General features: G+C 27.3%; 1 protein-coding gene across 1 annotated transcript in view; it reads left to right on the forward strand.

Moving 5' to 3' along the window:
* LOC100215356 (probable RNA-binding protein 19) overlaps positions 1–22,492 on the forward strand; it is a 100,821-nt gene that overhangs the window by 13,924 nt on the left and 64,405 nt on the right. The window contains exons 2-4 of the mRNA XM_065807542.1: positions 9,395–9,616; positions 14,325–14,475; positions 14,788–15,044. Coding sequence (XP_065663614.1) covers positions 9,395–9,616; positions 14,325–14,475; positions 14,788–15,044 — 630 coding nt within the window. The remainder of the gene's footprint in view (positions 1–9,394; positions 9,617–14,324; positions 14,476–14,787; positions 15,045–22,492) is intronic.

Below are 22,492 nucleotides of genomic sequence, written 5' to 3' on the forward strand. Positions count from 1 at the left end.
TATATATATATATATATATATATATATATATATATATATCTATGTATGTTTATTGAACAGAAAAATATCAAGGTAAGTTATTTTGAATTATAAATGCTTATATATTTACATTTGCAAAAGGGTATATTATATAGAATCATTGCATTTTTAGATAAATAGTTAAAATTAACTAATAAAATTGAAACTCATACTTTGTTAAAAAACTTATTTAAACAAAACATTGAATCAATATTGTAATGGCTTGATTAGTCTTGTTATACTTCATATTGCCAGTAATGTATGAACCCACTGTCCTACTATTGCCTTGAATTATTAGCAATTCAATCAACTATAAAAAAATCATCATAATAAAGATTAAATCGCAATTTTATGATTAACTAAATTTTTTTTTGAGTGTCACCTTTTAAAAATAATGCAGGCTCTATATAGTTATTACCCCTTTAGTTGTGCTCCTATCCGGTATAAAGTCCAGAGCAGGGAGAAAGTAACCAACCATATCTCTTTTTTTTTAAGAAATGACTTATGATAGGCTACATCCCTCACATGGGCCAGAAAGCAGGTTGGAGGGGCACTGGTTTCCAATAACACTATTCAGCCCTGATAATTGAAAATTAGGGTTAATAAAAAATGCTGCCATTTTTGTTGTGAACATGACAAGTTTGTGATGTTTACATTTTTATATAGTTAGATCTAATGGCCTTATTTGCTGTTAATATCAGATCAATACAAAGTGTTAGAAAAATCTACGAGCCATCCCCAAATGGCTGCAAATGGGACTTTTTAGTAAAGTGGACTATATATTTTTAGATAAAACTGATTTCTAAAATGTAACAAGCTGCTTATATTTTGCCAATTTGTTGTAGACCATTGTAGCTAATTAGAAAACTAACATGTGAGGACTTGTTGATGAATAGAAAAATACTACGGTTAACTTCATTTTGCCTTTATTTAGCATTTTTCAGAATTTTTCCAAAGTTTATGAGGCTGTAGTTTTTTTCTAACATGATACAAGCTAATGAAAATCACAAATTTTAAGACAGAAATATCTAGAAAATAGTTCTAGAAAAAATGAGCCACTTGCTGAAAGTTAGAAAAAAGTTATAAGGCCTTAAAGTTATCTATTTTTACCATTCGAGGAACCGAGGGGGGCTACCTGAGAGTGTTTGTAAGGCTATAATTTCTAAACCATTGCACTTGGAACTCTGAAATTGCACATTTAACCTATTTACATCATTTAGATAATGATATGTAAAAATCAGGAAAATCAGAGATGGTACCCCACAAGCCATTGGTTGAAATATAATGATCTGACCCTAATATTAGAAAAATAGCATATCGCAGCATTATGTCAGTAACGAACATATATTTTTCTACTTGAAGATAAATACAAATAGTCTGGAAATTTTATATATACACCAATATTTCCCATATATATAAATACATTTTGACTTTTATTACGAGGATATAATATAAATATAAAGTATTTAAATCAGGTATAAAACTTGCAAACGTTACATCAGTAACTATGGAATGCACCATATATATATATATGTATATATATATATATATATATATATATATATATATATATATATATATATATATATATATATATATATATATATATATATATATATATATATATATATATACAAACGGTCACACATACATACATACATATATACACTCATATTTGAAAAAAAAAAAAATTAATCAAATTCATTATATTTTTAAATAAATAATCTGACTACTGATCTATATTTCTAATTTACAGCTCATTCACATTTTGCAGTTATTAGCTTTTTAAATACCTATGAGAAACAAAATCTAGATGTAAATTGAATTTTAAGATTAACCTAAAATATGTTTAACTTATCACTATTTAACAATAATGCAGCTTTTAATTAGTTGTTGCCCCTTAATTTGTCTCAGGTTAAAAACCAGATCAGCATGGGGGCAATCAACCATATCTTTTATTTTTTTAAGAAACAATTTATAATCAGTTGCACCCATTAAATAGCTATTAGGCAGGTTGAGGGGGCACTAGTTTCCAATAATGTGTCCAACCCTTGATAATTAAAAAGTTGGGTTATTTTAAAATGCTGCCATTTTTGTTGTGAATGCAACAAGTAAAAAATGTTTGCGTTTTCAGATGGATCTTATGGCCTTAATTGCTGTTACGCTTAGACTAATACAAAGTGCTAGGAAATATTACGAGCATTTCATAATGGCTGAAAATGGAACTTCTGGCAAATGGACAATACATTTTTAGATATATTTTAGTTCTAAACTGCAACAAGTGCCTTATTTTTTGCTTGTTTGTTGCAGATAATAGAATAGAATAGAAAAATACTACAGTTAACTTCATTTTGTCCTTTTTAAGCATTTTTCAATTTTTTTTTCGAAGTTGAGGAGGCTATAATTTTTTTCTAATATGATACAAAAACCAGGTCCAGTTTTGTACTGAAGTTGTTCTTCAGCTCCTTTACAGTAAAAGAAATATGTTTTTTCTTTTTGGAAAAGATTTAGCTATGCATGCTATAAAATTTATAATTTCATCATACTCAATCGATGAACATTTGAGAAAACTTGAAAATCGGATGTTCTCTAATGCTTCAAATAAAATCTTGTAAGCATGTACGCACCTGTTGTACTGAAATCACTCCGTTAATTAATCCACTTGATACAATAATAGAAAACACTAAGATTTGCTAAAATCAAAAAAATAAATGATATTTTAAATTTTCTAAACTTAAATACAACTTAAACATTTTTAGACATAAATTACAGTGCAATATAGTTATAATAAATTACAGTGCAAGATTAAACATATATTTATATAGGTGACATCTATTACTTTAATACATCCTTTCTAATTCTATTGTGCTCTAAACATCTCATTATTTTTTTCAGTTTTATATTTAATAAAAATTATGTCATGGCTTATCTAATGTCTAATTTATTTAAAGAAGTACAACAACAAGAAGAAAAAGCATTTTTCACTCTAGATTCTAGAATTCACAATCTAGATATTTAAGTGAAAGGGTCCAATGCAAAATAACAATGTTTCTATTAAATAGAAATGTAAAAAAAAGTGACACAAAAAATCTATGCCTGAATTAAATAAACAACTTACTTTTAATCCTGAATCTTTGAATCTTTTCCCAATAATGCTACAGTAAGACATAATAGTGTGAAATTCTCCAAGTCTAACAATAATTCTATCTTTGTTTTACTTACTTTTCCACCTAATTTGCTGTATCTAAAGTATCAGAAGCTCTCTGTATAGATATACTGGCTGCTACAAGGGTTTGACCTTTTCCATTCCTCGTTTCTTCACTATAATCTTGATTATCATAAACTAATGTTGTAGGAACACAAGGAATCAGTTCTGCAGGCACCACATGATCTGTAGTAGAATTTAAAGTTGCTAATGCAGTGTCATGTCTGACTATCGTATCATAGGATGCAGAATGTCCAAACCCATTTAAAATGTCAATCATTTTTTTTGAACCTGTGATTTGACGAGTTGCCATTCCGAGAGCTAAAGATTTTACTGTCTGTTTTTGACCGCTTGATGCAGCATAGATTATATCCTGTGAAATATTCAAAACACATTGTTCCTCCTTTGATAACAAATGTATGCGTTATGAACAGGACCTGTATTAGAAAATCCTAACATCCAACATAAGTGTTTAAATAGATTAATTGGAACCATTTTTTTTCAATTTTGTAAATTAAAGTCATTTGCTATTGGTGGCCACTCATACTCAAATGATTCACAATTTCGGATTTCATTATGTAAACTTACAGCACTTTTATACATATTTAACAAATGATTTTCATAATGAACAGGTTTCTTGACTAATTCATCTGTGTCACTATCTGATTCAATTGTTACTGTATCATCACTTGAAATCATGTTTTCTGCAATTTTTCCAGCTGTTCCAGCTAATTACTTGTGATGCCAAGTAATTAGCTGTTTCCAGCTAATTACTTGTGATGTAAAACAATTTCACTTGTTTCACGCCTATGGAATAATCTTTACGTATTCGTGCTTTAAATCTATATTTTCTATAAGAAGATGCATCTATGCCCTCATTATTATTAATATATCGCAAAAATATCTGATGTAAACGTGACATGGTAATTATTTCACTTTCTTTACACAAACGATCTATAATTACTTCTTTGCAGAACAAATCATAGGAATCTTTGTAAATGAGAGTTTTTGAAGTTGTTGATTTTGTAACATTGTCATTTTGAACACATCTTACTTATCTTTTGTAGCAACGTGCGTGATAACATACTTCAATAGCAAAACAATCTCTAGAAGAGCATTGATCATTGCTACCTATTTCCGATAAAATATTTGTGTCATTTTTATGTTCAGCTGCTAGTCACATCTTGCTAGCATTGTAAGTTAATGCTTGAGTTAAACTTTGGAATACCATATTTTTAGAAACCTATATAAATAATTCATAACATTAAATAAAACAAATTAATAAAAATATAAGTATTATAAATTATTAAAAATATTAAATCTTTTATTTATTTTTAGTTATACATTTTTTGAAAATTATATTAACAAATTATTTTATACATTTATATTATATTAATATTTTATTTATACACAATTTTTTACTTATATTAATAAATAACAGAATTACTTGATCATAGTATTTTAGTTGCGCTTTCTTACATATAAGACAAATTCTTGGTAATACATTTGCAGACTTGGATATATTTTTTTTATTAAGTTCTACAGATAATATTATATTAATAAATTATTTTATACATTGATATTATATTAATATTTTATTTATACACAATTTTTTACTTATATTAATAAATAACAGAATTACTATAAATAACAGAATTAATTATCATAAATAACAGAATAACCTTTTACTTTTTCTTTTTAAATCAAAATGTTTATTAGATTCTCGTAAATCCAAATTGATGTCCTGTTGTAAAGATATTTGCAGCTCATCCTTATTTTTTTCAACTATTTTGAAAACCCTTTCTAAAATAAATTTAGTTGTAAATCTTTGATAACATGAATGATGATACCAAAAATCGGTCTTAATTAAATCTGAAACAACTAGAAGTTGTTGCTGAAGTTGTACTTCATCTTCTTCGCTCAAATAACAATAACTTTTAACAGATACTTCTCTGTGGTTACCATTTAAATTTTTCTACGCCTGACGAAATTCTAAAATCTTTCAAAAAAAGTTCTAGTAAATTTGACAAGGTCATCTTGATTCACAATGTTGTTAAAATGTATCAAGCAAATTTTAATTTCTGCCATTTATTTTGATAATATATTTTTTTCAATGTAATATTTTGCATAACTTTATTTTAGACTTTTTTTTTTTTAATAAACACTCTGGTTAATTCGTTCCTTAATTTACACATTTATCAAAATGTAAAAAAAATTATTCTATCAATTAATCTCGAACACGACACGCGTGAACAAAAGGTGAACAGAAAATTACTTATTATAGATAAACTTTGGTGTTTATTATCGTAAACATTTATGTTTTGGTTTCACTAAATGTTAACACATAAGTTTAGTTAGTAAAAATGTAGACTTCAAATTTGAGCAACAGGAAGAAAGAAACAGAATAACGTGCATACGGCCTAATTAGGTCGTAAAGATATTTGGGTTCAAATGCTAAAGATTTGAACCCAAATATCTTTACGACTTAACTTGATCAAAGGATCCAAAATCGATAAAAAACAGAGTCGAGAAAAATCGAGAAAAAACTCCGTCGGAGTCGAGAAAAAAATCAGAGTCTCGATAAAACTTTGTTATAAATTAAAAAATTAAACTATCTAGTTGATAATTAAACATTATTCTTATATTTATTTTTTTTAATTCTATATTTTGATTTATAATTAATAATGAACTTTTAAAAAATTTATGTTTATATATTTCTTAGTACTTAGATGTTTTTCTTATCACAATCTTTTAACGAACAAGTTATATCTAATAAATGGCTTTCTAACCGGCATTGGTTAGGAAGAAGGCGTGAACTTTCAATTAAATACCCTTCCGCGGTGCTCTGTAGACTTCTTGGGGTACCTATAGTAAAAACTAAAAAAAAATTTTAAAACAGTATTTATTCTGAAGATCTTTTAAAATAATATTTTAAAAAGATGAAAACATCTATCATTTCATCAGAAAGCGAACTACGAAACTTTGTGACAAATCTGGAAGATGAGGAGAAAACTCTTTCTGTTTCCAAGGAAGTTGCTTGAATTCTGTGGATGGCTTGTTCAAATTTTAAAACTGCTTCTGATTTCACACCAGTTACTTCGTATTCTTTTAACTGATCTGTGAAGGTCTTGACTTTTTTTGGCTTTTTAGCTGTTGATTGATTTTGATATAAAACTTCTTGAATTTTGGCAAAAAAAGATGTCGATTGTGATGGTTTTTCTTGTTTGCTTTTAGCGCAATCATCTGATTTTGTTTGGAGACTATTTTCTTTTGCTGCAAATAGTTGATCAAATAATTTTGCAGCATAAACTTAAATATCTTTTTTAATAGCGTAAAAAAATGTGTGGTTTTTGTTTTAAAAAAAATTGGGATTGTGCAAATAATGACTCAATGATACCAACATAATGTTTTTACGATTTTCGTATCTGGAAATTAAGGCCTCAGCAAAATTAGAACTGATGTTAGTTTCTAGTTCCTTCAATTTCCTTACTAACGTTTCCATAGCGATGTCACACTCCAAAATTGTTGTATTTGGTTTTTCCAAGCGAACTGCAGCGTCAGCAATGATTTTTAATAAGTCAGACAGCGATTTTAAGAAATCCAAGTCAATTTCATCTAACATGTATAAGCAGTTTAGTTCTTTAAGTGTTTTTTTTACAGCTTCTAAGCAATCCAAAAATCTTTTGATCATCTGAAAAACACTGTTCCATCTAGTGCGGTTGTCGAGCAACAGTCCTTTGTCATGCGAAAATCCGTAAATTTTGTGTATTATTATTTTAAGAACTTCATATCGAAACAATGAATATTTTAAAAACATAATTAGTATTCGAAGTTTCTGTAGACTTCTTTTCGATATTTTCTTCATATTCTATTTTATTCTCCAAATATTCAATAAAGAACTCTCCTTCAGTCTCTCCATCAGTTTCCGTTCCTGTTTCAATATCTGATTCAGTTTCTTTGTTCACAGTTTCGCGACAATCTTTTTTAGCGTATATCAAATTACAAACACTCAAATGAATGAATGATTCTGGCAGATTTGATGTGGAAATTTAAATATAGTACCCAATTTTATCATCCAGCTACAGCCATCTGCAGTTTTACCTGCAACATCTTCATCATCTATACCAAATTCTTTTAATTTTTGCATTATCAAAATGTTTAATATTTCGGCAGAACAAGGAGTTGGCATTCTTACCATTCCTAAACAATATGTTCGCTCGTGATGAACATTTAAATTGTAGTATCTTCTACCTCCATTGCTACACCATTCTTCACCTGTTAGTCCAAATTTTCCTCCTTTTGCTTTCAATGTAACCAATTCAGCTATCATTAAACATTTGGCTTCAACATTAAACATCTTAATTTTTTCTGAAATTGTGAACGCTGACTTGGGCAAACTATGCCCATAATTTTTAAAAAGCATTCTAAGTGTTTCAGATTGAGTTATGGACCTAATCAAATATCCATTAAGAGCTGTCAACTTGGCAAAAAGATAGTTTAACGACATCTTAGTCAAAACTGGTCTGGAACTGGATGGTTTTAAATCTATTTTCTCGCAACTTTTGGCGTGACCAATTCTGCCGTTTGTGCTGCTTCCTGGACAAGTGATTCTTTTATGGCATTTTTTGCAATCTCCGTATTTGTTATCATTAACCACAACTTTATCAAAGTATTTCCACGCTTCCGAAACCATTTTTCTCTATAAAAGAAAAATTATCAATTTGACTGTGATAGATATTTGTTAATTGTGATAAGTTATCACATTTTAAGTTATTAATTAAGTTATTTATTCTAATAGGTAAGAATAATGAAACAATTATTATTTTTATTTGTTATCAGTGATAACATTTTATTACATAATTTCGCCACAATGCAGTGGGCCGTATATTAGACTTATGGTGGACAAAGTTATTTTGATCATACGATATATGACATTATTGTAAAAAAAAATGTAATATATGTTTAAAACTTACCTTGTTGTTACCTCAACCAGTTTTTGTATATATTATAAATAATGATCTTGACTTAAAATTTTTTTTTGTTAAGGTAAACTATTAAATAGTTAAAATACATTAACTAATATCACACACGCATAATATTTTAAAAGTTACTGTTTACAATCTTTGCTTAAAAATTAAAAAATTCTTGCTTTTTAGATAAAAAAAGATATTTTATTATGCATTACATTTTATTATACCACAACTGATTTTTGTGGGTTTAAAAACTTCTATTATTAAAAAGATATTATTATACTCAAAAGAGTATAATAGTATCTTAATAAATAGTATAATGGAAAAGTACGAGAATGTTTTATTATATGGTTTTGAATAGAATAAGCTTTTTTTTTGAGGTTTTTTCAACCACCACCACTAGGCCCACTGTGCATTACTAATTGCTTTGTGATGTAAATTAGTGTTGGTATTGAACAAAGAGAACACTTATATTTTGAAAACAACATGAACTATTGTAAAAGCAGCGTAGAAATAAAATAAGAATTTAATTATTTTACAAGTAAAAATTGATATTTTCTAAAAACCTCGTCGAAGTTCCGTCGAGGTTTCTCAATTTCTCTCGAACTCCGAAACTCTGAAAAACCGAGAAAAATCCGATGAGACGGAGTTTTGAATGGATCCTTTGAACTTGATGGTGAAAAATGAGTTGCATATTTAAAATCAAATTGAGAAATGCTATACAAAAAATAAATTGTTTTCTTGACACCAGAAATTTTTTTTTGTTGACCTGTATTATTATTGTTGTTGTGGTTTTTATTAATATATCATTGTAATTACTATTATTATTGCTATTATTTTATGATAATTATTATTATTTTCATTATTATCATGTTGTTGTTGTTTTTATTATTATATCATTGTATTATTATTGATGTTGTGGTTTTTATTAATATATAATAGTAATAGCTATTATTATTGCTATTATTTTATGATAAAATATATTGTTTTTATTATTATATCATTGTATTATTATTGATGTTGTGGTTTTTATTAATATATAATAGTAATAGCTATTATTATTGCTATTATTTTATGATAAAATATATATGTAAACAGTATATATATAATATATTGCATATGTAAACGGTATATATATAATATATTGCATTTGTAAACAGTATATATATATATATATATATATATATACATGTTATTTTAGAATGATATCAAAGAGAATATTAATGTAAATTTTAATGATGAAGACAATGAAATAGAAGCTGAAAAAGTCAATGAGGACTGGAACAAAAAAGAAGCTGTTACAAGTTGTAAAGTGGAAACTGCTTACAATATTGAACAAAACAATAAAAAAGAAAATGTTGCAAAAATCAAGGATAAAACCTCTGATTTAGAATGGTTAAAGATAAAAACCTTGCAGTCTAAAGTAAATTTGTTAGTTTTTATGTTAATGAAAAATATTTATCCAATTTTCACTGTCAATTTTATTGTATTTTTTAATATTCATTTTGAATATAACATTATTGAATATACATTCTTGACATGTTAGAATGTTTTATTGTTTTATTATATATTGATGTTTTAACATTTTAAGTTAAATCTGAAAACACTTTTTTTTATTTTCAAAGTGCTACCAAAATGGTTTCAAATTATTCTTACATTTAAATACACAGTAATAAGTGTATAAATTCAAAAAAAAAAACCATGACAGTTTAATACAGATTCACCAATTTATGTAGTAACCTAATAGTGATTCAGTTCCATTATATAAAGAGGCAAAAATCAGGATTTAGTTCAAAACTCACCTATCAATTTCAAATAACTTAAAATCAAAGTAATCATTGCTAACACAGGATCAAATGGTACAACCTCCCATTTATCAAAACCTCCCATTTATCAAAAAACCATGTAACTGTATAAATAAAAAAATTTATTCATTAAAGAACCAATGTTATTCTAACAATATTATCAGGGTTCCCACCAGTCCTAGAAAGTCCTTGAATTTGAAAGTCTTTGATTTTTCCAGTTATTCTAAAAAATCCTGGAAAAGTCCTGGAAATTTGCATATTTGTCAATTTTTATTTAGACCTCTATAAAGTTTAGATTAGATGTTTATAAATCACAAATATATAGACAGTTTGATTTTTGTTTTCAAATAAGTATTTAGTTATATTTGCTTCTTCTTCTCTTTTATAGTTTAGTATTTTTTGTTATACTGCTTTGATTCTATCAGGTCATTATCAGGGATTATCTTTTTCCGAATATTTCCGGAAATCCAGATATTTTTCTGAATTTTTAGTTTTTTTTCAAATATCCAAATTGTTTTCAGTACATACAAGTTTAGGTATATATTTTATATATATATATTTTTTTAAACTTTTTCACTCAGCACTCATAAAATTAAAAAAAGTTTAAAAAAAAAGTTAGGAACAATTTAGCTAAAAGCAAAATTAAGAGGGAAATAAAGGAAAATATATTCAAGATTTTTTCCGGATATTTTACCCAAACAATTTTCCGGCTTTTTCAAATATGGTCTGGATGATCTGTTATTGTGATTTTTGTGATTTTTATATTTTTTCAATATTGCTTATTTTACTTTAAATAAAAAATATAAAATAATAAAATTTAAATTGTTTTAACTTATAAACTGCTGAGGTTTTTTTTAGATGGAATAGCCCAATGATTACATTTATGGCTTTTATACTTGGTAATATAGTTGATGACTTCTGCAGGTGAAACAATCTTTACCATCAGCTTCAAATAAATTGATAAAAACATTAGAAAACCTACAAATGAAATTGATATTGGTTTTGATGTTCAGCTAAAAATTGACCAAGCTTATTTAGGTGACCAAAGAGTAGTTAAATTTAAACAAGAGGAGGAGAGTTTTTAGCTAATCTGTTGAAACACCTTATTGAGAGGTCCCCTTTGAAGTTTGTCATAATATGAACTGCAGTATTCATTAACCCAATTTTTATTTCAAACCCAAATAACAAAAACACTTGTATTGATAATTTTTCAATTCTGTTACAAAAATTAAATAAAAAAAATATGAAAATTAGTCGTTTATCACCAAAGTCTGCTGAACTAGCAAAAAATCAATGTTAAAAGTTTTTAGGAATAGTTGACTTGAATAAGAAATCATTTTACGATCTTGAAATGAATAAATTTTTTTATTAATTGAAAACAGCTTAATTTTATATAAATAACATTTTCTTCTCATTCCTACGAATGAATTTTAAAATATTTTCCATCGTCTTCTAAATTATAAAAACATCACTGATTGTAGGAAAATTGATAATTTTGCAGTATCTTATAAATCTCCTATGCATGAGCCAGAGAATTCATTTTCACTTGTAAATCTCAGAATCTCAAGTGGAAATGAGTTATTAAAAGTTATCTATCCTGCCTATTCAACTAATTTCAACTCTATCCTGCCTATTCATCTAGTTTCATCTTATTTGAGCTGCAAACTAGACAATGTCTTATCCTGAATCAGTCTGGTTTTAACATAATATTTCTTATTTGGAAAATGAATATGAAAATATTATCCATTGATTGTTTGAACAAATAAATTTCTTTTTTTGATGGAGAACTTGCCTTGTAAACAAGAAGTTCAGAATTCCAACCCATCACATCCCTGGCACTTAACTTGTTTCTTCAAACAGCAATCTTGTTTGTCAAGGTTTGTGTTTCGAAGTTAAAGAGTTGAGAGAGGTTTATTATAACAATTAAAAAAAAAGAAAAAGTAATAACCTTGACTGTAGTGGCCTCCTTGGTCTTGGGTAGGCGCATTAAATAAAACAAAATTATATAACAGTGTTAGAATTAAATAATTATCGGAACAATAAGTTTTTAATTGCAATTTTAGTTAATTTAATCCAAAAAATTAAAAACTTTTACCTTTTAAGCAGTCCTTGAAAAAAGAAAAAAATTTAACGGATTGTTTTCATTATTTTCAAAATACCCTCTTACTATTGCTATATAGTTTGTACTTTTAAAGGTGGCGGGCTGGCATATCACCCTGTCATTTCTTACTTGGTTCACTGCTTTTAAGTATTTAGAAATGATTATTGTTTGATGGAAAAACATCAGAAAAACAGTTAAAAAATATAGTTCAGTAAAAAAGAAAATACAATAAACATTATGCAGTAAGTTTGTATTCCAGTTCTCTCTTACAACAATTTTTATTATTGAATCTACTCCCTCTAACTATTCAACCTCTCCCTACAATTAGGTAGGTGAGAGTAGATTTTTTTAAAAACAATTTGTTAAAAAATAAACATAGTATTTAGTCATAGTTTAACGGAACAAATTAAAAAATGGAACAGATGCAATGGAAGTTTTTTTTTAGGTTTATTCAATCAGTTCAGACTAAAAATGAAATTCAGCAAAACTTAGAGATGAGCTAAATAAACACTTTCATTTAAAAATGTAAATTTTCATTACTTTGCCAAAATCATGTTATTTAAATTTACAAATTTTCATTACTTTGCTGAATCATGTCATTTAAATATGTATGTTTCAGGGGTGTGTAATCGTAAAAAAAAAGGACCAACTTCGACCCCGACCCCGACCCCAAATGTTGAAATTTTCAGAGTACGACTCCGACTCCAACTCTGACTCCAAAGCAAAATAAAAATAAGTATTACAATAATTTAATAGTTTTATTAAGATCTGTTTAAAATATTACCCATAAAATTTACCCATAGTAAATTTAATTAATTATTAAATGCTTTTTTAAATATACTTAAGTATTAATATAATATTATAAATTTTAAAAATATAATGACTTTTAAAGTATAATATGTTTTTTAATCAAAAAAATATAACATTTTTAAAATTATGTTTACTGTAATTATCTCTTCTTTAATTATCTTTAATTTAAAAGGCGCCTTAAAATCACTTTAAAATTATAAGCCTTTAGTAAAAGGTTAATAAATAGATTTACCAATATTTAAATCAAAATTTTAAAATAAAAATAATAGTAAATACATTTATAAAATGCTTATGTTTTTTGTTCAAATAGTTATTTGAATACAAGACATAAAACTATTTTGTTAATTTTACAAATATTACAGAATATAATACATGTAAATATATTATGTAATGTAAATATTAATTAAAAATTGTTTAAAGTATTTAAAAATTTAATTACTAATTATTTAAAACATTAATAACTACTAAAATTAAATTTACTAAAATATAGTTAATTAATGTTTAAAATACTTTAAACAAATTTCAATAATTTTTTACAAATAGAGTGGTTTTGCAACAAAAGCGTTTATTAAATTCTTAAGTAATGTAGTTTTCTTATCATAACTAAAAAACATTGTCCACCGGTAAATTCATGTATTAAAAAAAAATCCCTTTAAATCAACTCCTTACCTTAGGACAAAACTAAACAAAGATAAGCACAAATGATTAAAATGATAATTGAAAATTGATGATTAAAAAATCATTGTTGCGTCACCAATTTTAACTAGGGGAGGAGACGAGAAATGTGTGTGTGTGTGTGGTGGGGGGGGAAGGGGTTAACTCAAAAACATCATGCCTCCCCCTCCCCCCAATGTTGCCAAAAAAAAGTGGTATCCCAAAATAAAGTCTGGGTTCTTCACTGACCAGGGGCGTGATGGGGATCGAACTCTGAACTTCTTGCTTATGAGGCGAGTGCTCACTACACCACAACCCCATTTTCATCTGAATCAACAAAGAGTCTGGCAAAAAACGAGGTTGATGATATTTTGCCAATCTCAAACACTTCTAGGTTGGCAGTTAGGTTGGCATTGTACTCTAATTTAAAAAAAAAGTTTTACAAATTCATTTTTTAGGTCTTTAAATATATATATATATATTGTTAGTAGTATTTTTTTCATTACTTTTTATTACCAAACTGCTTACTTTTCATTATAAACTTTAAAACATAAACATATAAAATGTGATCAACACTGTTATAAAATGTGTGAAGCACTGTTATAAAATGTGTAAAACATTATAAATTGTGTAAAGCACTGTTATAAAATGTGTTCAGCAAATCAAATCTGTTATCAATTATTAATTTACTGAGTAACAATAACCAAGTTGTACTCCAGAAAAAGTGTTGCATTTATGTTGATTTTCAGTTTGATGCTTAGGGAGAATCGACTGAGTCTGACGAAAAGACTGAAGAAACAGCAGATCGAGATTTAAATTCTGATGTTAAAGAAAATTCAGATGATTTGCAAGAAAATGTAACGAAAAAAACTTTTGATCAAGATATCAAGTCTATGACTGTTAAAATGAGAGGTAAATATCATGACTGTTAAAATGAGAGGTAAATATCATGACTGTTAAAATGAGAGGTAAATATCATGACTGTTAAAATGAGAGGTAAATATCATGACTGTTAAAATGAGAGGTAAATATCATGACTGTTAAAATGAGAGGTAAATATCATGACTGTTAAAATGAGAAGTAAATATCATATATTTAGTAAAAGGAGTAAAACAATAAATATTTAAAGTTTATAGTTTTGTATAAGTATAAATATATATGTATATATATATACTTTTTAATGACTCATTTTTTTCCGTCAATAGAGTTATACTTCTTTTTAAGGAATTCCATTCAAGTGCTCTGAAAAAGAAGTCATTAAATTTTTTAAACCACTTGTTATTGATGATATACGATTTCCTAAAAATAAAGATGGAAAATCCAGTGGGTATGCTTTTGTTGATTTTAAAACTATTGAAGATGTTAAAAGTGCATTAAAAAAAGACAAACAAAAGATTCAAGGAAGATACATAGAATTGTTTCCAGTAAACGATCTAGAAAATTTAAAACAGAATGATTTTACTAAAAAGTGGACTCAAAAGGTACAATATAGTTTCAATTACTTTTCTATTTATATTATAAAATACATATTTTTTATTTATAGTATATACATACAGTTTTTAAATCTACATTTTGTATATATTATATACAGTAGCGTGCAAAAGTAACCGGACAAAAGCATAATTTGAGATAACTTTTGAATGAAAAGTCAAAAAATTGATTGCAAATCTAAAAACAAAAGAATTTTTACTAAATCTAAGCAATTTAAACTTAAAAGTTCATTTAATTAAAATATCCGCGTGCAAAAGTATCCGGACATATAAAAACAAATTTGAACTAGATTTTTTTTTTTTACATTTTTTAAATTGAAAATGCTTTGTTTTAAAGTAAATTGTTTTAGTACTTTGTCGGCAAGCCCTTAGCATTTAATACTGCTTGACAGTGACAAGGCATTGAGTCCACAAGCTTCCTAATCACAATAATTTTAATTTTTCCCATTCTTTTTTCAGAGTATTCAATAAATCACATTTACTTGTTAGTTTTCGACCTGAAATTTGTCGATCAATGAGCTTACATAGACATTCAATAGAATTAAGGCCAGGACTTTGCTAAGGCTTTTCGATTAATCGAATTTCATTGGTTTTGAAATAGTTTTTCACAAGGGTTGATGTGTGCTTTGGGTCATTGTCCTTTTAAAACATCCTTCCTCTAGGCATTTTGTCTTTAGCATGTGATAGCATAACATTCTTAACTATATATTTGTACATATTTTTATCCATTATGCCATCAATCAAATGGGAAGGACCAATATAATCTCTATTCAAGTTAGCCCAGTTTATAACGTTTCGACTTCTGTGCTTTACTGTTGGTAGCTGGTATTTAGGATCGTTTTTATGACCTTTTGGTTGACGGACATATCTAATATTATCAGATCCAAATAACATAAACTTAAATTCATCACTAAAAGGTACTTTCAATCACTGTTTTCTTGCCTAAATCAATTTTTTATTAGCAAATCTTAAGTATGCTTTTCGATTCTTTGTATAAATAAAAAGTTTATTTGTAGGGCGTCTTCCAAGTAGATTTGCAGACCTCAAAAGACATTTGATTGTGTCAACACCACATTTTTCATTATAAAGTTCTTTAATTTCACCATTTGCCAAGACAGCATTTTGGCGTGGAACATTTTTCAGGGCTCGAGGATGGATATTTCAGCAGGATAATGACTCAAAAGACAATTCAACCCTTATAAAAGACTTTTTCAAAAACGAAAAAATTCAGTTAATGGAATTGACATAGCAAAGTCCTGACCTTAATTTTATTGAACATCTATGGAAACACATTAATTGACAAATTTCAAGTTAAAAATCAGCAAGTAAATTTGATTTATTGAATATTCTGAAACAAGAATAGCGAAAAATCAAAATTATTGTGATTATGAAGCTGGTGGACTTAATACCTTGTCACTGTCAAGCAGTAATTAGCGCTAACGGCTTCCTGACAAAGTACTAAAGCAATTTACTTTAAAATAAAGTATTTTCAAAAATGTTTTAAATAAAAATCTAACTTAAGTTTTTTTTTTCTGTCTGGATACTTTTGCACGCGGAAATTTTAATTAAATGTCCTTTTAAGATTAGGTTGCTTAGATTTAGTAAAAATTCATTTGTATTTAGATTTGTAATCAATTTTTTGACATTTCAATGAAAATTTGAAAGAAATTGGGCTTTTCATTCAAAAGTTATCTTAAGTTATGCTCTTGTCCGGTTACTTTTACATGCTACTGTAGATATATTTTTTATTTATAAAATTTAAACTTGTATAGTATAGATGTGAAAACATAATCTATATTATTTGGAGTATTAAAGATATAGTTATTCTTGGTATACAGAGGCGTGGTGGCCTCAGAGGCTAAGCGGGATTCCCGCATGGGCCTTTCACTATTTCATCTAAATATGGGCCTTTTGGCAAATTTTAATTTTTTCTACATTTTAAAGAAATTCCACAATCATTAAAAATATTTATGTTAGCACAAAATAAATTTTATTAATCACTTGATTTAAAGTCTTCAACTTTGAGCACAATTATATTAGTATTTTGCATAATAAAAATATTGCTCTGAAAACAAAGTAGATGTTTTGAGGCGTATTATGATATTTTTTTCATGAGAAACGCAATACAATTACTATATGGTAATGGTATTGCATTTTAATTCATTTAAGAAAAATGATTTAGTGTTAAATTTTAAATTAAGTTTTATATAAATAAGGATCGAACTCTTGTTTTGCATTTTTGTAACGTTTCGAAACAGATTTAAACTTCTTTAATAATAAATAAAGTTTTTTATATTTATATTATTGTATGTAAAAAAAGAAATCACTCCGTAATATCCTGTCCTCAGACAGATTAAAAAAATGATAATGAACTGCTAAATGAAACTACATTATAAAAACTTTTATGTTCAAACTAAGTCAATAACGGCACCATTTTTAGAGCGGCATTTTAACTGTTGTGAGTTTATGCGAAAATGTTAAAAAAAAGTTAAAACACCGAATTAAACAAAAACATAAACTAAAAAGAATTTTCTTATTTTTCAAGATTTTCAATATTTATTTTAGAAAAAAAATTATTAAAAATTTAAAAAAATTTATATTATAATATACTAAAATATATATCATTGTATAGTAATACAGGCCTTGTCACAAGATTTCGCAGCGTAGGGAAAACGCGTAACGCATTTCAAAGTAACTCAACTCAGCAAATATATTTTGCATTGTTAGAAGTTATATTGCGTCACTTCAAGTACCGCTTTGTAATTAAAGTTATTTTATTAACGCGTTAAAAATCATACAAACAGTTTTTTTTTTCTCACTATAACAAAAGTTACAAATGAAATCTAAGTTCTTATTTAAAAAATCATTCTTATTATTTTTTTCAAATATGAACTAAATTTTATTTTGAAAAAAATATTTTTTTCATGAAACGTAAAATAATGTTTGTTTTTTTTCTTATAATTTTACAATTGGCTTTTGGTTATTTTATTAACTGTTAATAAATTTTTTCTTATTTAAATTTGTAAATTCTTTTTAAAAATGTTTTTAAACAATAAAGAGTTTTTTTTTTGTTATTTATCAGTTACCAATAACATATTTGTGATCATAATTTATTTTCATAAATTAAACGAACGTCATTTAAACTTTACGTTATTGAATTAACAATAAACAAAATATCTTATTAATTATTTACATCAAAATAAATCGTGCATTTTTTAAACTATTATGACTAAAAATAATTTTATATTTAAAAGGAATTATATACTTAATTCCTTAAGATAAAACTCAAAACACCTTATTTTTTTAACTAATTTTTAACAACAACAACAAAAATTATTAAAAAAAAATTCTATAAGTTTTGTGATAGGCTATGTTCTTTAAACAATAAAATACTAATCGTATTTGCTTGCGGTAAAGTTGTGTTTTAAGAAAATCAAAACAAAAACGTGGTCACTGCACCGTGTTGTTACCATTTTTTATTTTGATGTATTACAAACAAAATTATTAATTACAAATGGTCAACAATCTCAACTTGTTGGTTTATATTAATGATTTATTAGAATAAGGTCAGTTATTATATATATATATATATATATATATATATATATATATATATATATATATATATATATGTATATATATATATATATATATATATATATATACGTATATTTTTTCGTATGGCCCTTTACATCAAGCATATATGGTAAAAGCCCGCATATATAGGTCTTTTAATAAAAATCCCGCACAGGCTTTTTAGAGCCACCACGCCCCTGTTGGTATAGTCAACTACATTTTTATGGTCACTATTTTGCTTTTTTATCAAAAAAAAAAAGTTAATCTAAATACAATTTTTTATTTAAAAGTTGTTTGATTCAAAAAAACTTTCTGTTATTTATCACAGTTGAATAGCTTCCTGTATTTTATCGCGATAAAATAACTTTCTGTATTTTATCACGATAAAATAGCTTTATGTAATTTATCATGATAAAATAGCTTTCTGTGACTTAATCTTATTCCAGCTATCTTGATTTTCTATTTATGCTTTTTTATACTGTTTCGGTTTGATCACAGTAGTTATCAGAATTAATGATCAATGAGAAAGACTTTTAAGGATCTTACACATTTAGCTTCTCTCCATTATTCAATTGGAAAAGGTATTAGTTTTCTAACGGTAAACCCTGTGATTCCATTAGGAAAACTTTGAAAGCCTAAATAATCAATTTAACTTGATCATTTTTTTGTAAACTTGTAAATGTAAATTTATGAAAATATAATGAACATAATAATCAGCAACAAATGTATATAAAGATGATAACATAGTATTATAAAAATGGTATGTTATACTTATAGGTAACTCAAGAAGTTAATGTGTGCATAGCTTACTTGAAGTTGTGTCAGTTGTAGCCTAAATATTATATTATCTGAAATCAAGTCAAATCTAAAACGCACCCTTTTCTTTTTCTTTTTTTCCTTTCCTTTTCTTTCTGCATTGAAAGTAGCTTTATGACAGACATTTATTGCTTCAAGATTTACATCTGATCAGCAGCATGAACTAATGAAATAACAAATAAAACTAAGAAAATTATTGTTTGCCTTTAGGTGATCAAAAGTGATTTTAGGAGATAAATAGCTATTTCATACTTAGTTAAATGCTATTGTTGGTTGTCATCAACCATATTACTTAATTTTTGAGAATAAGGGTTATGGTGAGTAAATACTGAACACAAGTTGATAATGCCAGATCAAGATGCTGTCTCAATTTCCATTCTTATTTGTAAATCAAATAAGAGTTTAACAATGTGATGTTTGTTTTTTGATGGTGTTATTGTTACTATAGTTTTTTTTTTTTTTTTAATGTAGCAGATGCACTTATTAAATGCTTCCCTATGTAATTTTTAAAAATCTCACTCCATAGCACATCATTCCACACCAGCATGGGGCAGTAGCCCCGTGCTGGAGCGATGGCTTGTGGCCTACGATGGCACGTAGGCCGCATGGCTTATGGCCTACGGTGTACATGGCTTGTACATGGCAATGGCTTGTACATGGCTTGTATATGGCAAGTACATGACTTGTGGCCTACGGTGGCACAAGGCAGTAGCCTCGTGCTAAGAGCGATGGCTTGTGGCCTACGGTAACTAATGTGTGCATTTGATCAATTGAAATCCATTCTTTAGGTCTTATGTCTGGCTCTGATGTGCTAGCCCATAAGCGCAAGTGTGATGTGCTAGCCCATAAGAGTGAGTGTGTTTAGCTTTCTATTCACCTGATTTGAAAGTGAATGAAAACATAACAAGACCATACGAGATGACCAAACGGTACATACTAATGCACTACACCATCACACCTGTAGACATCAACAGTCCCTAAAATCAGTTTATCAAATATTTGTTCTTTATTATATACTTTTGTTCATAATCTTTTTTTGACCTTCTTTGTATATTTCTTCAGATTTGTGTTATTAGGTGTGAATGAGACCGCATATATGTGAGAAGCATAACAGCGCAAAAATTTTTCACAAAATTACGTATTAGCGTATTTTTATAACAAACGTATTCTTGGTTTGTATTTACTGAACTATACCACTAGATAAGTTTAGACGTATCACAATCTCATGAGGTTTTTTGTTTCTTTTTTGTGTCTATCTAGTTTTCTTGATCTGATGTCGCTAAGTTAGTTTGTTGTGGTTTGCACTATACAGTGTTCATTAACGTTCGTTAGGTGGTTTTGTCAACAATATTGTTTTTAAACATTACGTTTTTCAGTAGTTATAAGCTATTAGTAAAAAATCGCATTTATTGTCTCATCTGTTTATTTTTCACTATTCTCTGCCGACTGATTATATGTCTAAATTTTTTTTATCTATGGCTAATCATTTTTTAATTTAACTGAGTCTGTTTTGTGTGAGAGCTTTTGTCTCTACTTATCAGGCAAGATTTATATTTCTCATACTATTGGAGTCACCACATTTTCTACCATATTTTCTACTTACTACTTTTATACTAACGACAAACATTCTTAGTTTCGATGATTATGAGTGGTATTTACTTATTATATTTATAAGCCACATTTCAGCCATAAAAGAAATGGTAAGTTACTCATAATTATTAATTACTATTTTCTATTTGCTTTAGTTTATTTCTATATATTATATTGTTTATTTTTATACATACGCATACATGCATGTGTACACGTTTGTCTATTCTAATGTAAGTGTACATGATATTTATATGTGTTAACATATTTGCGTATATTCACACCACGCGCATCCCTTATCACCCTCATGAGATCTCTAAGAATGTTGGAGCTGTATTGTAAACTGGAAAAGGATAGGGATTTTTGGCTTTTGTAGTGTAGTCCTGTTATATTGCAATATTGACTAGCATGACTTCCTGAGGAGGGGGATCACCATTATTCACTACTTAATTCTGATTGGTTACCATGGCACCAACATTTTTTTACCTCTTACACCCACGTATTATAGCGCTTTGTGAGCTTTATATAATGAATTTGTTACATTAACGACATTTATATACTTTTATCTCACACAGGTGATTATCAGTTTTCAGTTTATTATCTAGAGTTTAGACCATAAATAGTAGCACATTTATTAGCCTACTTTTTCTTTTTATATTGCCCGTACTATCATTTTTGATCATTTTTCTTATTATTTTGTTATCTACTTATTTTATTTTATTGTTTTTGTATGGTGCGATAATTTTAGCCATGGTTGCCGTTTATAAACCAGCGAATCTGTATTGATTTGTTTAGTCATAGACTAAACAGTGTTTCATCATTTGTTTAGGATGACTAGAGCGTGAGTTATTATTCACCCTATCCCTGAGACCTAACATTTTATTCCTCCTGCAAAATAGTCTTTACATTCATTTATGATTCTCACTCAATGACATCATTTACAATCTACTTCTATTTTTACATCTCCCAGGTCTACACTGCAGGCCAAAAGTTTCCGGACACTTGGATTTTGTTTAATTTTTTAATTAAAACTCCCATAATTATTTCAAAAAAATTCTTATATCATATTCATTTTATAAAAGATACATATAGTTACTATTTAAGAAAAAAAAAAAGAAAAAAAATACTAACAACACTATTATTATTAAACTGTCTTTTCGTCAAAAAATAACCCACGAGTTTTTATCACTTTTTTTGCGATCCGTGGCATCCTATTTATTAATTTATCTATTATTTCGGGTGTAATTGATAACCAGGATTCTTCTAATATCTGCCACAGGTGCTCTTTGGACGTTGGGCATTTTTGTCTGACCTTTCTGTCCAATTCTTCCCACAGTAACTCTATTGGGTTCAAATCTGGTGATTGGGCCGGCCAGGTCATGTTTTTGAGGACACCATTATCCTCTTGTTCCTTTATGTAGTTCTTACATGTGTTTAGGGTCATTGTCCTGCATAAAAAC

The sequence above is a fragment of the Hydra vulgaris genome, chromosome 10 (assembly GCF_038396675.1).
Source record: "Hydra vulgaris chromosome 10, alternate assembly HydraT2T_AEP".
Lineage (NCBI taxonomy): Eukaryota > Metazoa > Cnidaria > Hydrozoa > Anthoathecata > Hydridae > Hydra > Hydra vulgaris.